This window comes from Apis mellifera, linkage group LG6, assembly GCF_003254395.2.
Source record: "Apis mellifera strain DH4 linkage group LG6, Amel_HAv3.1, whole genome shotgun sequence".
NCBI classification, from domain to species: domain Eukaryota; kingdom Metazoa; phylum Arthropoda; class Insecta; order Hymenoptera; family Apidae; genus Apis; species Apis mellifera.
In genome coordinates, this window is record NC_037643.1 from 872,120 (window position 1) to 888,821 (window position 16,702).

Below are 16,702 nucleotides of genomic sequence, written 5' to 3' on the forward strand. Positions count from 1 at the left end.
CAGGATAAATTAGTATAATTTTCTTAAATAATTTAATATAAATATTTATGTATAATTATAATTTAAATATTACATATAATATTATTATAAAATATATATAAAAATCTCTATAAATTTATATATATATATATTTTATATAATTATTATTATAATTGCTAATTGTATTAAATGTATTATTTAATAATATATATATATATATATATATATATATATATATATATATATATATATATATATATAAAATATAATTTCATAATGAATATATATTATTTAAAATGATTCATATTTTTCATTGATTAAAATTATATATGTACTATAATATATGTATTATTATATATATACTAAAATATTCTTAATAACTAAATTAATTATCATTGATAACGAAAAGATTATTATGTGTATATTTAAGTATATCTATTAATTTTCGTACAATTTTTATTTTTAATAAAAGCTTTTTTCCTTTTATGAGTAAGAAAGATTTATAAGTAAACTACTATAATTTAATAACTTTTAATATTATCTTGATATTATCTTGAATGAGAATGAAAATTGATTTATAGCTCGACTTCAAGTTAATGTAAGTAAGAAATTATAATTATTATTTCCTTTGTTTCTTAGACATTTATTATTTTAATTCATTTTTGAATATACTAATTAATTTTATTAGATTAAAATGATTAATTTTTTCATTATCCATATGTTATTAAATCTTTACGATGCTTTAACTGCTACATATTATCATTATCTCGATTAATTTAATAAAATCAATTTGTTATGTTTTTTTGAAACAAAAATGCTATATCCTGAAATATATATTGCCAAAAGTTTTTATTTTATTTAATAATTATTATTGATTATTATCTTGTTCATTATTTTTTTATTTTATTTTAAAATAGAATTTATTTTTTATTTTAAAATAGAAACATAAGAAAGTTTAATCAACGAAATACGATCGTACAAAATTAGGTAAGTTAAATCCTTTATAAATTATTTCTCTTAATATCTTAAAGCTTTCCGATTTTCTTGAAGAATAATTGAAATTAGAATTGCCTCGAGAATCCAGAATGCTTTTAAATTCGAATTTAGGAACGAACTTCTCAAGTTCCGATAAATTCCATTTTAGACTTCTAATTAAAAATGTTTTAAAAAAATCTACGATTTAATCTCTGAATTTCATAATACTAATGTTTGGATAATGTATTGAGAATAGTATAGAGAATTTCTTCAATTACAATTTATTGCATTTGAACATTAGCATTTTCAAACATGATGAAATTGGAATTCGCTTGTTTATATATGTATATCTATTCAGTAAATAATATGATTTTGATGTAATCATTGAATTTGTTTATTGAAAATTTTCTATTTTTCAGAATAGTTACGAAATATTTGAAATATTTTTTATTAAATAATGGTGCATATAAATAAAAAATTTAAAAATGTTAAACATTTCTTTTATTCAGAAAATAACTATTAAATTCTGTTTAAAAATAAAATTTTATATATAAATATGATATATTTATTAAATTATTATAAATATTTTATGCTTAAATTATAAAAAATCTCTATAAATTTTTATAGAGTTATTTTTTTTTTCTTTTTATTATAAATCGGTTTTGTAAAATGATCTATTAATCGATGCATATTTTCGCGTACTTTTTAGTTAAATTTTTAGTATATAATATATATTATATTATAAAATTACGAATTCTTAAATAAATGAAAATAGGATCGAATTTTCAAGAATGAAAAAGTATTAATAATTCTATTTATTTCCATGATCGAATTAATATATAGATAGATATTGAAAAATAAAATTTGGAAAGAATTTTAGAATTTATTGGAGAAAATGTAAGAATCAAAAAGTTCGATAAGAAAACAAATTTTTAAATAAAAAGAAAACTAAATCAAAACATGACACACTATATTAATATTTTCACAAATAATATAAAAGAATTAGAAAAAACAGAAATTCAAGTTTTGAATGAATTATTATTAATAATATTATTCAATTTCTTTTTATTTCAATATGATAATTTTTACATCTTTTAAATCCAATTCAATTTAGATTTAAATTATATATATATATATACTACATATAAAATAATAAATAACTTTTCAGATGTAGAAAGCAAAAATATAAGCAAATTGAAATCACAAAAGTAATTTTAAGAAATAATGAAACATAAAAATATAAAAAATGCAATGCTTATTATCTTAAATATTGAGTCAATAAAATTTTCAAAATAATATTTGTAACTAGTCACATATATAACACAGGAGAAAAATTTAATAACCTAGACGAAATGTAGTAGAAGAAATTAGATATAATAAATTATTAGAGTTATATTAATAGATTATTTTGAAGAATTATACATATTAATACAATTAATATTATTCTGAAGAATCTAAAACATATCATTTATGGAGCTTGGGAATCAAAATTAATACTAAACTAAACTAAAAACAAAGACATATTTGTTTTTTTTGAAGAATTAAAAATACAAAGCATCAATATAAACATTAAAAGCGTAATATAAAATTTAATAAGCTACAAACTAACAATTAATAACTCTAAAACATAAAAAGAGTAATAGAAACAAAAAATTCAAAATAGAATAGAATATATGATCCAGAACAAAAAAATTTCGATGGATTGGATGATAAAAATGATGTAAGCAGAGAATACATAAAAAAAAAAAAAATGAGAGATTAAAAAAAATTAAGAATTAAAAACAGACCAACTAAATCGAGAAAATTATTTCATAGTATTGCAAATCTAGCAAACGATATTAAACGCTTAAACTAAATATATATTAAAATGAAAAGATAAAAATTTATAATTAGTCGCCATGAAATTTGAATATGAGGTAAATTTATTGAAAGTAAAACTTGAAAGTTGGTAAATCGTTATAAAAATAAAGAAACTATATACGAAATGAGAAAATTAAATATAAAAAAAATAAGCATAGAAAGATGCACGATAAAGTTAGTTACATGGATACGAACAACGAAAAGGAATTAATTACGATAAAATCTTTGCATCTGTGCAAAAAATTGAAATGATTATTTCGAATATTTTTAATTGCATATGTGGAAGAAAAATTATATATTCATCAAATGAATATAATTATGGTATGTTATCTATATAAAAAAATATCGAAGCAATTTTATATAAAATAATTAATTATTTGGATGAAGAATATAAAAATAAAGTTTGTTTATTAAATAAATCATTGAAATTACTTTAAACATAGTTAGACAATGGTACAAAACAACGAATAATAATAATATCTATGAGATGTAAACAAATATGCATTTTACGTTCATATACAAAAAGAAAAGAATGAAAAAATAATCATAATTATATAAGTTGATGATTTATTAATAACATTGAGGAACATGAAAGCATTAAACGAAATTAAAAAGAAGAAATGTTGCAAAACAAATTTAAAATGAAAAATGTAAAATTAATTGACAATACATTAAGAATCAAAATTTCAAAAGAAATAGATCAATGGAATTCATGAAACTAAATTAGAAAAATTATGTAAAAAGCTTAATAAAACAATTTGGAATGGAAAATTAAAATTTAAATTAAAAATAATTAAAAGAAAGTTATAAAAAAATTAAAATATAAGACTCTTAAATTAAAAGAATAATATATATCTTAATGTTTTAAATAATAAAAGAAAAAGAAATAATGAAGAACAAACTATACTCATAAATAAAATAATATATCTTACAAACAATTAGATTTAACTTTTACTAAACAATATATAAGAATAATTAAAATTAACGAAATATGTTTTATAATATGTTAAATAATTGATGAAATATGGAATGGTATATATGTACGAAATAACAAATATACATTTAAATCCATTTATGAATACATTTATGAAGGTTTGTTTAAAATTTCAGAGATCAAATTTATGGTTTAAAATTATTATTCATATATAAATATCATTATAACAATAACAAATGGATCAATTAACTCAATGTCAAAGAATGTCAAAGAAACAAAAATTAATAATGTTTTCAAATGCTATAGAAGCGAAATATATGACGCTTTTTGAAATAATTAAAAAAATATAAAATATATATAAAAAAAAAATTTTTAAATTTCATAAAATTCCAAATAATATATAAATAATTCAACGAAAGTCTTTTGCAATTATCAATTAATTAAAATAAAAACAATATATGTTAATAAATTAATATGTTAATAAATTAATAAAATTTATATATCAATATAAATATTATCTTTCATGCATTAAAAAATAGAAAAATATTAAAGATTTAATATTTAAATACAATTCAAAATACAATTAAATTCTTACCAAAAAATGAATATTTCTATTGCTTTAAATTATTAATGACATAAATACGTATTGATATAGAAAAATCAAATTTTATTAGACGTTGTGATTGATATGCATTTTCATATCATTTTTAACTTAATAAATTATTATGTCGAATGACAAAGTTAGATATATATTGATATATATATAATTAAAATTAAATGATAAATGGGAATTTATCCAAGAATTTATTCTTTATTAAAAATAATGAAATAAAAAAGAAAAGAAATAAAATAGCAAAGATGAACAAAAAAATTAATAATAATATCTATTATAAGAAAAATATAAGAATAGTAATAAGTATAGTTATTATAAGTAATAACTTACTAAAAAAAATAAAAAAGTTAATCAAAATATATAAATATATAAATTTAAAGATGATTAATAAATAAATAATTAAGTAATAAAATAGGAAAATAATAAAATTATAAAAGTAATAAAATAAGAAAATAATAAAAAAATAACAAGTAAGAAATTTAAAAAAATAACATATTCATACATATTCTTACAAACACTTAGTTCACTTGTAAATAAAATTATTGACAATAAAAATATGCATCTTAATTTTTTAAAAATGTTATTATACTTATAATTAATATAAGATGTAAAAAAAATATAAGATATTCGAAAAAATTCCCAGATAAAAATATATTAAAAAAATATAAAAACTTTCTATACAATTCATAATATGAATTGTCATTAAAATCAAAATTTTTAGCTTAAATAAATTTTTAAGAAAGTGTTCAAATATTTGTAACTTATTTATAAACTATTTTTTATATCAAGATATTTAATAACTAAAACAAATCATAAATAATCAAAACATTATAATTACAAAATATTGTAATTTATAATTGAAAATGATCTCTAACTATAAACAACTAAAATATACTAAGATACTTTCATAAATTGTATCATTTTTACTAAGTATACCCATATAGATGTAAAGTAGACGATATCTTACCTGAATCATCACGAATAAAGGTATATAGAAACTCCCAAGCGTGGCGTAAATCTGGTAGAAGAAATTCTGGCAAACAACGCAATGGGATGGTCCAGTTTCAGAATAAGTGTGCTCATTTCCCATAATCAACAATGGTGGCAGACTAATGCAGGCTGCCCCTAGCCAAACAAGGCTGACATAGACGATCATTCTTCGTGGCGTCCTTTTCACCCCGTATTTCAACGGCTTCGTTATGGCACAGAATCTATGTCAGAAAGATAAACCAGTGTTCGCAATGTTTTTGATGATATTCACTTTGATGAAGCGGAATAAATATAAGATGTATATTAGAATGGAATAAAACATAAGAATAAAATTCTTTTTTCTTTTCATGAATTCTAATATTAAAAAACTTTTTATAGTAATATTTAAGTTTATATCATATTTAAGATTTGCATTAATAAGAAAAATATTTTTGAAATATAATAAATTATTTAAAAATTAAATATTATTTATTTATTAATTTTTAATGAAACATTTTGTAATAAATAATGTTTATTTTTAACGAAGAAATTTAGAACGAAGAAATTTGGAATAAAAAATAATAATATATATATTTTTTGGTCATGTATGAGTATTATATGTTCGATACTTAATATTGCTGTTAATGATTCATTCACAAAATTATATCTAATTACGTCTTTAGAAGTCTAGAAATCTCTCATGGACGATATTTTTTTTTAAGTTTTAGTTAATCATAATTCTATAATTGAATAAATTATTTATTAAAAGAAAAATAAAATATTATTTCTATTTATATATTGAAAATTTATTTAAAAATTTGTTTATTATTTATTGTTTATGCTTTATTATTTATTATTTTTATAAATATTTTTTTAGACATTATTTAAGAAATATCAAATGTCATGTTTTATGTAAACAATTGAGAAATGAAGATAATGTTCACTTATAGATATGTTTTGATACTTTGATAAAGGCTCATATTCAATCCCAGTAGATAATCATAAAAGTTACATAAACATGATATATATAAGTATTAATTTGACAAAAATACGTGCAAATTTAAAAAAATTCAGTAAAAAGTTTTTATCAGTTAATAATTATATTTATCATAAAAAAATGATATTTCTTCAAATTCTTATGAATTTTTAATATACAATTAATTAAATATTAAGTTTAGTAATGATTTCAAACTTAGGATTTCATTAATGTTTGCATATGATCGAAAATATCCACAATCCTTATTGAATCAATTACAATATATCATCGTATAAGTATCGTATAATTCTTAATTTGTTCATTTATAATGAATCATTATTATATATTTATTTAAAAATATTATTAAATTTGTTTAACAATATTTATTTAATAAGATTGAAGAAAAAGTACCATAATTGACATATTAATAAAGATTAATAAAGATAAGTGTTAAAAAAGTAAAAAAGTAAAAAATATGTTTAAAAAAATAAACAAAAATTCAAAGCTCGTGATCTCGAAAATTAATTTTACAAAAATTATTATTTGCACAGTAAATGTGAAAAATTAGAAGTAAATTCTTTTTATTATTAGAAAATAATTATACAATTTTCATTTTTTTTACTGTAAATTCCTATGTTCTATTTATTTGTCTTCGCGTAATTTTTCCTCATGCATTATTACAAGCTCATAAATATGTATCAAGTGTAAAGAAAATATATGTGTGGAATTGTTTATTTTCTGTATTTCTAGTTTAATAAAACTCTGCATTAGAATATGATACTTAGAACCAGAAACTTGTAGTTTAGTTTTTGTTCGTTCTTCGAAGCGATTGTTTATACGATCAAACAATACCTTTTACTGTATTTTTCTAAAATATAATTCTAGTTCAGAACTCTGTGCTTTTTTTCGTGAACCATTTTCGAAGCAATTCGATTATATGAAAAGTTTTAAATATTTTTTTTTATAAAAAAAAAAGAAAAAAATATCAATTTTTATAATAATTTTTAAAATTATTCAAATTCTATAATAATAAAAACAAAAGAAAAAATAATTTATAAATTCTTGTTATATTTTGATACTTTTATTATAATAATAAAAGAATAAATTACAAGTAAATAATTTTGTGGAAAATATTATATTAATTACTATCAAATAGTTAATTATAATCTTTTTAAATAATTTTATTTTTATTTTCATTTTCGATTATATTGTAACAAATTAGAATAAATTATATTCGAATTATAATATATATATAATACGTATAAAAATGATGAATTTTTAAAATTTTTTAATATTTATTATCTTTTCTTTATAACAATGAATTTTTTTTATAAATTTAAAATTTTAATAGAGTGAAAATAACAAACAAATGAAAATAATTAATAATATAATAAATATAATAATATAAAAAGTTGAATAATATTTCTTTTATGGACATAAAATTAATATTTACAGAAATAAACTAGTAAGAATGAAAAAAAAAGAAAAATTAATTCAAGAATGTATTTTATTTCTTTCAATATATTTATATAACTATGTATCTTATATAACATTAATATCCATAAAATTAAAAAAAATTATTATAATCGCATCAAACGATCCATTAATCCCATTAATTATAATAATTTGAAATTTGATTTTTCAATTAAAACAATTTACTTTATTGAAATTACGATCATTCTCAAAATTCAATTTTCGTAGGAAATTTCTGGATGGAGACTACTCACCGGTCCACAGAGATCATGCAGAGATTCAGGATGCTAGCCGTGCAACTGAGCACGTCGAAGCTAACCCAAAGATCGCACATAATTGCACCGAAGGACCAATTACCGGAAATCTCGTAGAGTAAGGCCATCGGCATTACCAGAAGAGCGACGCAGAGATCGCTAACTGCAAGGCTAACCAAGAGATAGTTGCAAGGCCTTCGCAGCTTCCTAACGAGGAATACGGCGACGCAAACCAGAATGTTGCCGATCACAGTCCCGACGATGATACTGCCGAGCACCAAGGCGATAAGTATTGCCTAAAAAGAAAAAAAAAGATAAAATAAGAATATTTTTTTATTACATAATACTATGAAAAATTTATTATTTATTATATGAAAAATATATATTTTTCATTATAAATGCATTTAGATTATTGAAAAAAGTGCACAAGTGCAAAGTGAAAAGTATTTCACAAAAAGTATTTGAATACTTTTTTAATGAAATGTTAACAATCAATTTTTTATTTTTAATGAAACTTTATGAATATGTAGAAAATTTATGCGTTATATATAGAGCAATTATTTTTTTTTTATTGAAATATTATAAATAATATTATTTTATAAAAATAAAATCAATTTTTAAGTTTTGTATATTTTTTCATTTTTTAAACATAATAACGGCATAAAATAGAACAAAATTTTAAATTACAAAATGTTTAGAATTTAATATTCTATTATTCTGTTGTAAAAAAATTTTCTGAAATTGTATTTAAAATAAAAACATACTGGAATTTTGAAGATTGATTTTATTTCTCTTAAAAAGATTTTTTGTCAATGAGAAAATTATTTTACATTAATTTATTGTCCTACAAATAAATTTATATAAAAATTTTCAGATTAGATAAATTTTTTTATAAAGCAATATTCAAATACTTTTGTGAGCCAGTACATTATTTTAAGAATAAAAATATTTTTTTTTCAAAAATAAAAAATAGAACTAATTTTAAGTTTGCTTTTATCATATAAGTGTGCCATATGATAAATAATTAAGTTTTACGTGATGTATAAATTATATAATACGTGCCCCTTGCAAAAAAATTTGATAAAATATATTAAACAAGATATACAATGTATGGTGATAATACATATTGAATATGTAAAATATTCAAATAATATTCGATAAGGAAACAATGAAGCACAAAAAAGCACAAATGGTTTTTGAAATCCATACAAATTATCTTTTTTTTATTTTCATTACTTTGTAAGGTTATTTTAACATTCTACTTTTAAAAATTTCTAATAATAAGAAATTATTTTTCAATATATTAGAAATTAGAAATGAAATAAATAAAAAAAAAAAACATTTATTTTCTTTAAAAATTCTAAAAAAAAGTGATATATTGAAGTGACTATAGAAAAAAACAATAACTATAAAAAAAATATTAATTATCTTTATTATTTCCGTATTATAAAATTTATTATAAAATAATAATAAAATAAAATATTTTGTTAAATAAATAAATAAATTTTTTTAATTAATAAATTAGTATAAGTAAGAAAATCAATATATTAAAGCATTTTCTTAAAATTTTAATATTTATAAAGACTTTAAAAGTTTATATTGTATTTACATTATATATTGAAATTAAAATTTGCCATATAGATTCTTCATAAAAAAATAATTCTATTTATCATAATTGAACAGAATCATATAATATAAAATTAAAAAGATAAAAAAGATTAAAAATTTTATTGTAATTATAATTATTTTTTTAATTGTCAAATCAATATTATACTTCGATATTTTTAGTATTTGAAAGTGAAATTTATAAAAAAAAATAATAAAATTTTGTTAATAGTAATAGAAAATTGACAATTAGATTTATTGTTTATGTTAAAAAAAATATGATAATTATATGAATCTTTAATGCAATAGAATTTTGTTGTATAAATTATTTTCTGAAATGAAATTTTAATTGATTAACTCGATTATTAAATTTTTGTTTCTATTTTACTGTAAAGTATTTTTTATTTAAATACGAAAACTAGTTATATATATAAATAATGGGATATATTAAAATTTTATTCCTAATCTGATCAACAAAAGGCAATAATTTTAATAAAATACTTTACTATTGTACAAGATAAAGATATTATAATTTCAATATTTATCTAAATATTCATTCATTTAAATATCAACATAATTTTCGTAATCGAGATGGATTATATTTCGAAAATGAGATATTCGATAAGTAATATAAAATAATTTTAAGAAAAAGAAACAAGCTGAATAATATAAGGATTTAATAAAATTTAGTAAAAGAATTATTTTTTTATAAGTTTACTTTTCTTTATATGCAACGATATATTTAGGAAATGCAAATGCACTTTTTCTAAATGAAATCATATATTTTTTTTACTGTAGATCGATTTACAATAATTTTTACAAACAATTTATCGTGAAATAATTTATATTAGGATAAAATATATAAAAAATCATATAAACATTTCATATTTCTTATAAGTTGCATATTTCATGGATACTAATATAAATACTTTAAAATAACAATCTTATTGCATAAATTTGTAATGAACGTTAATTATATTACGAACAAATTAATATTATATTCATATTTATTTTACGCGAAATTTGTTACAAAAATGTTAATGTACAAAATGTAAATATATTTTCTTGTTTTATTGTAAAATAAAAATTTTTTAGATCCTGAAAATATATAATAATATCTTAATAAACAATAATATATTAATATATATTAATACATATCTTAAATGTAACAAGAACAAATTTCTTTATAATAATATAAATAATGACTTTGAATTATATTATAGAAAACATAAAGAAATGAAATACTTTTTTACAATATTGACAGAAAATTTGAAAACCTTCTTCATAAGAAAGTTGAAATATCTTACAAATCGTTGATTCTTTAACATTAAATTATTATATTATATATTAAAATATTTTTTCACATAAATTGTAATAATAAATCAATAATAAAATAAAAAAAAATGATTCCATTTAGAAATAAATCATTGCATTCAGAAACAGAAAGACGATGCTAATATAAGATATATTCATTTTTAAGATTTTTCTAAAAATTTTTCATTATAGTACAACAATAATAAGAGGTCCAACATCAAAATTCAATGCAATTAGATTAGACATCGATATAATAGATGTAGAAATCGATGAATTTAACGTTTAGATTGTTGGATTAGCGAAACTGGTGCTTAGGACACCAATCTCGTAATATTTAACATATAGAGCGTAACGATAGCAAATTCTACATTGAAATCAATAAACATCTTATAATATATAGGTAAAGTGCTATATAATAAGAATGAAATTGTAGAAACAAATGGAGAAATTTTGAATGAAGAATAAAGAATCTTTTATTATGAAATATGTATTCAAAATATTACGACAAATTGTAAGAACGTAATTTATTAAATTATTGAAGATTCAATATCATATTATTTTTTAATGATACCATACATTTTTTTATATATTAATATTAATGCATTTTATTATTCTCAAAAATTTAAAAAAAAGTTGTGTTGAAAGTTACATTTAAAAACGTTTAAAAAGTTAAAATTTAATTTAAAAGATTGTTTAATTTTATATTTGCAAAATTTAGTTAATTTAGAAAGATAAAGAAAAGAAAAAAATAGTTATATGTTTATATTTTTATATGATTAATATCTTTTAAATTAATTAAATATTCATGACATAAATATTCATATTTTTCTATAAAGAAAATAAAATGATGCTTTAATTGATATAAAAAAATATATATCATTTTATTTAAAAAAAAATGATTACAAAATCCATTTTACGGATTTTTTCTGCATAAAATACATATACTAAGTGATATATCATTTAAAATTATTCAATTTTATCCTATAAAATTTTATTTTTAAGAATTTATTGTTTAAGAATTATAATTGAACTTAGACCTATAAAATATCTTATATCTATAAATATCTTAAGCTTAAAATTTTAATTGAAAATACGATATGCATATGCAATAATTTAATAAATAAAAATAAAAAAAAATAAATAAAATAATAAAAAAATAAATAAAATCCTGTAACAAGTGAAAATTATTTTAGTAAATAAATAATATAAAATATATTTTTATTGTTATACGCATAGATGAAGTTTTATGCAAATGAACATGCATTTAATAATTTAATAAATTATCAACATTGACTTATACTTTATATTTTTGTTTAACTTTATATTTTATATGTAAATTTATCTTCTTTTGCATTACTACATTCAATATTGTATACAATATTGTATACTGATGAGAAATAAATAAACGATATCAATAGGTCAGAATTATTTTCATATTAACCATGAGAAAGTATTCTATTTTTTTCCACAAACGACAATATCCGATTAAATTAGCATAATAAATAATAATTGTTATGTTGTTCTTAATTGTTACATTTACAATTAAGAACAATCAAGGGCAAGTTTATTTTATCATATAAATATAGTTTATTTATTTAAAATATTAATATCTAGTTATATAAATTTAAATATAATCAGAATTAAATTCATTAATAATAAAATAAAAATAGATCAATTTATATACTATTTGAAATATAATCTAGATTCTCAAGTTTATATTAAATAAAAAATAATTTTTCTAATTTTCTTGAAAACAAAATTTGAAATTTAAGAAAAACGTTTTATTTTATGTTTATTTTTTTACTTTTTTTATACTAGAAAATAATATTCTATATTTTCAATACTTTAATAAAGATTTTATCTAATGTAATGTTCATTACAGCAAATCGGACAAACAATTTAATATAAAATAGAATTAATTTTAATAAATATATTATATTTCATTGAAATTAATAATAGATTATATATATCGGTCAAGAACTATATTAATAACTGATACCCACGAAAAATTGACATACTAGAAATATTCAACAACAAAAAAAAATGAGGTTATAACAGTAATTAAACTGAAAATCACCATGCAAAACACAGTTTAATTTAGGATAATCTTACACATCGCGCTCATAACGCCTTATTTATATTTATCACATTGCGGAGTATTTTCATCGTAAAAACTATGAGATTATTACAGTGATGCATATATGTGTATATATATATATATATATATATATATATATATATATATATATATATATATACATATATATATATGTATATATATATATATAGATATATGCATCATTGAGTTTCAACGTTATTGTTCACTGATAAAAGCGATACATTTCAAAACCGAAAACTGAGAGAAATCGAGAAACAGAGAGAGATTAAGCGATTAAATCACAGCATGATTTGCATAAATTGAAAATCAATTATAATTCGTATTTTGGAGCTTGTTTCGATTCGCATATCGATGTTATTTTATTAAAAAAATTTCAATTGAAGGAATTTTATATTCTGTAGCTAAATTAACCTAAGTTCATTTCTTTTTTTTCAAATTCAGTTACATATGTGAATATTATTTTATTTCTTTATCCTAATTTTTGAATAAGAACTTTTAAATGTAATGTAAGAACTTTTGATTTAATGTAAACATTAAATATGAACTTTTAAATATATATTTAAATAGAAGGGAAGAAAAAAAGGATAGAGTAGAAGAAATATATAAGAAGAAATAGAAAAATATTTTATAAAATAGAATATAAAGGTTTTATTTCATAAATGGAATGACTTAAATGGTATTATTTGAAAAATCATCTATGGTTATAGAACTGTACAATTATTTATATATTATGTGCTTGAATGAACGATTAATTATTCTAATTATTTGCAGTTGATTGATGATTGACTATAATTTGATTTTAATTATATTCTGATATATCTGCAAATTCTATCTGATTTTGAATACTGTTACAAGTCTTGGTTTTTCCTCCAACTATTATTTTCCGTGAAAATGTAAATTTTAGAGAAACCAATAATCGTGTTGGAGAGCGATTTCGAAGAAGTCGCGTCGCAGCGCATGGAGGTCAAGTTTCTTGCGATTGATTTTATGGTGATCCGTCACAAAGCATTAAACGCGCAAGTGATTCATGAAGATCATTGCTGTTATATTTTACTTAGATTGCTATACAGGATTTGGAAAATGTCAAAGAATGTACATAAATTATTGTTAAACTATTGAAAATGCTGAAATTAAAAACAAAATTCAAGTTGTTTAGTCGCTTCACAAGTTAATTTTGATTTAATCCTTAACAAATATATTTAGTGATTAGTTGAATGAAACATAAGAATATTTAAGAATGCGTATGCTATGATAAATAAAGACTTAATAAAGATTAAATAAAGATTAATATTTGAAAGAGAGTATAGTATAAATATTATTAAAGAATATTTTTAATTATATAGAAAGATATTAAAAAGTTTAATAGAAGGATTGAATAAAAATATATGGTTTAGAATGATTATAAATATAAATATTTAAAGTAAAAATATTATAAAAATTTATAAAATATTACTCTAGTTAGTTAGAGAAATTTTATTATAAGGATTAAAAATCTAAAAAGAATAAAAATATAGAATAGCATTATATAGAATATATCTTTATTTTTGTTGAATAATTGAAAAGAATTCAAGTTTATAAGAATATTTATAAAAATTCGTAGAGAATTAGCAAATTCTGATTAGCTGATATAATGAAGAGATTGAATTAATTTAATATTTTTCATTTACTATATAAAATGATAAAAAATTATTTTTTTACGAATAGAACATAAAGCCAAATAAGATATAAAATTTCTGGAAATGAAGATATATTATAGTAAAGATATATTTTTTATAAAGAAATATTCTTATAATAAAATAAAATGAGATATAAATTTACAAGAAAATTTTCTTTCAATTTTAATTTATAAAATTTCTTAATTTAATTATATTACAATTTATAAAAGAGATGATTTTATTATAAATATAAATCACATAAAATAAAATAAAATACAACATTTTTTCATTTGAAATTTTATTTAATTTTTCAATCGTTAAAACTATTTTCTTAAAATATATGAAATTTATGTGATAATATCAAAAATATAAAAAATAGTAAATAACTTATGATCAGAAATTGTACAGTTAATCAATTTTTTCTATTTTTAAGCTCAATTGCTAATGACTTATTTTTCTTATTATTTTTCCTACTTTTCTTTTTATAATTTTTACCAAATAAAAATGTATGTTCATGTAATGAATTAAATAACAATCATTTTTATCAATCAAATAAAAATATTGTTTTTTAAATTATATATAATATGTAAATATATATAAACGCACTGCAGAAGTATGTATGTTATGGCAGAAAACAACCGTTAATTTTTATTTACTACAAATATGAAAGAAATCACAACATGTTTACTCGTATGTATTTTTTGTATGTATAATTTAATGTATTGCTAAAACGTATATATAAAATTTGTGACAAAAATTCCCAACACAAAATTCGCTTATTTGTTTTGAGTTTTAATTTTAATTTTTAATTTTATAATAATATTTATACATTTTATAGAATATATAACTATAATAATTTTATGAAATATAATTGTTGTTGTGTATTATATATGTGTACAAGTGTATTTAAAAAAAAAATTCACGTATTCTATGTATTGAAATTTCTATACAACTTATGAATAAATGAATCCAAAATCTCGAATCAAAAAACAATATAAATCGTGCCAAGATGTCTCGTTAGCTCTTCTTTTTGTATGTAGATTTACATATTCATATATACATATCAAATATAATCTCATGTAAAATAAAACTAAATATTCATATATATAAATACTTACTTTTTCAAGATATTATCATACAAAAAAATGCAAAATTTTTCAAAATTTTTGTTTCTTGAAAATTAATTTTATTCTCTCAATCTTGATTTTTGAAAATGACTTGGCATACATGAAAAAAAATAAAATAATAACAAAATTTTATAGCAGAAAATTATAAAGAAATGAATACATAGTATATTCGTGATAGAATTAATGATTATTTATTTCCAATTTTTTGCTAAATTGATTATAGGATATAAATAAAAATAATTGATTAAAGGATATACCATTTTGACTTACTAAAGAACGAAATACTAAAATATTAAAATCTCAAATGTTATATTTTATAGGGAAAAATATTTTAACAAATAAAGGATATGAGTCAAAATCATATAGCTATACTACAATAAAACTAATTTTTATAAATAGAAATTTTTTATAACGGATTTCCATTTTTAGGCGAAAATTAGTATTCAATATCAAATATGAATTAAAATTTTTATTTAAAATATTTTTTTTTTTTAATAGTTGAATTTTCGAAATATTTTGCTTTATAAATTAAAAATGATACATCATAATAAAATTAAACCAATTTTTTTTTTCAATTTTACTTTTCAATTTTTAATAAAAATATGATTAAAAATATTTTAATGTTATTTTTTTTTACATCTTTTATGTTAATTAACTAGCATCATGATGAAATTAAGTTTTATTAATTATTACTAGAATTACAAAAATTAAAAAACAATGAATTACAAAAATATTACTATTTAAAATTATTTTAATTAATAAAATATTTTTTTTTTATTTTTTTATATTTTATAACTTTAATTAATTTAAATAATTTAACTTTAAATAATTTATTTGATATAGTAAATA

At 18.2% G+C, this 16,702-nt stretch overlaps 1 protein-coding gene across 6 annotated transcripts in view; it reads right to left on the reverse strand.

Annotated features, from left to right (window-relative positions):
- The window catches only part of 5-ht7 (serotonin receptor 7), a 398,906-nt gene that overhangs the window by 238,537 nt on the left and 143,667 nt on the right, over window positions 1-16,702 (reverse strand). For all 6 annotated transcript variants that reach the window (XM_026441119.1, NM_001077821.1, XM_026441115.1 and 3 more), the window contains 2 exon segments: window positions 8,034-8,329; window positions 5,329-5,572 (listed from right to left, as the gene is read on the reverse strand). In XM_026441119.1, the coding sequence (XP_026296904.1) occupies window positions 5,329-5,572; window positions 8,034-8,329 (540 nt within the window).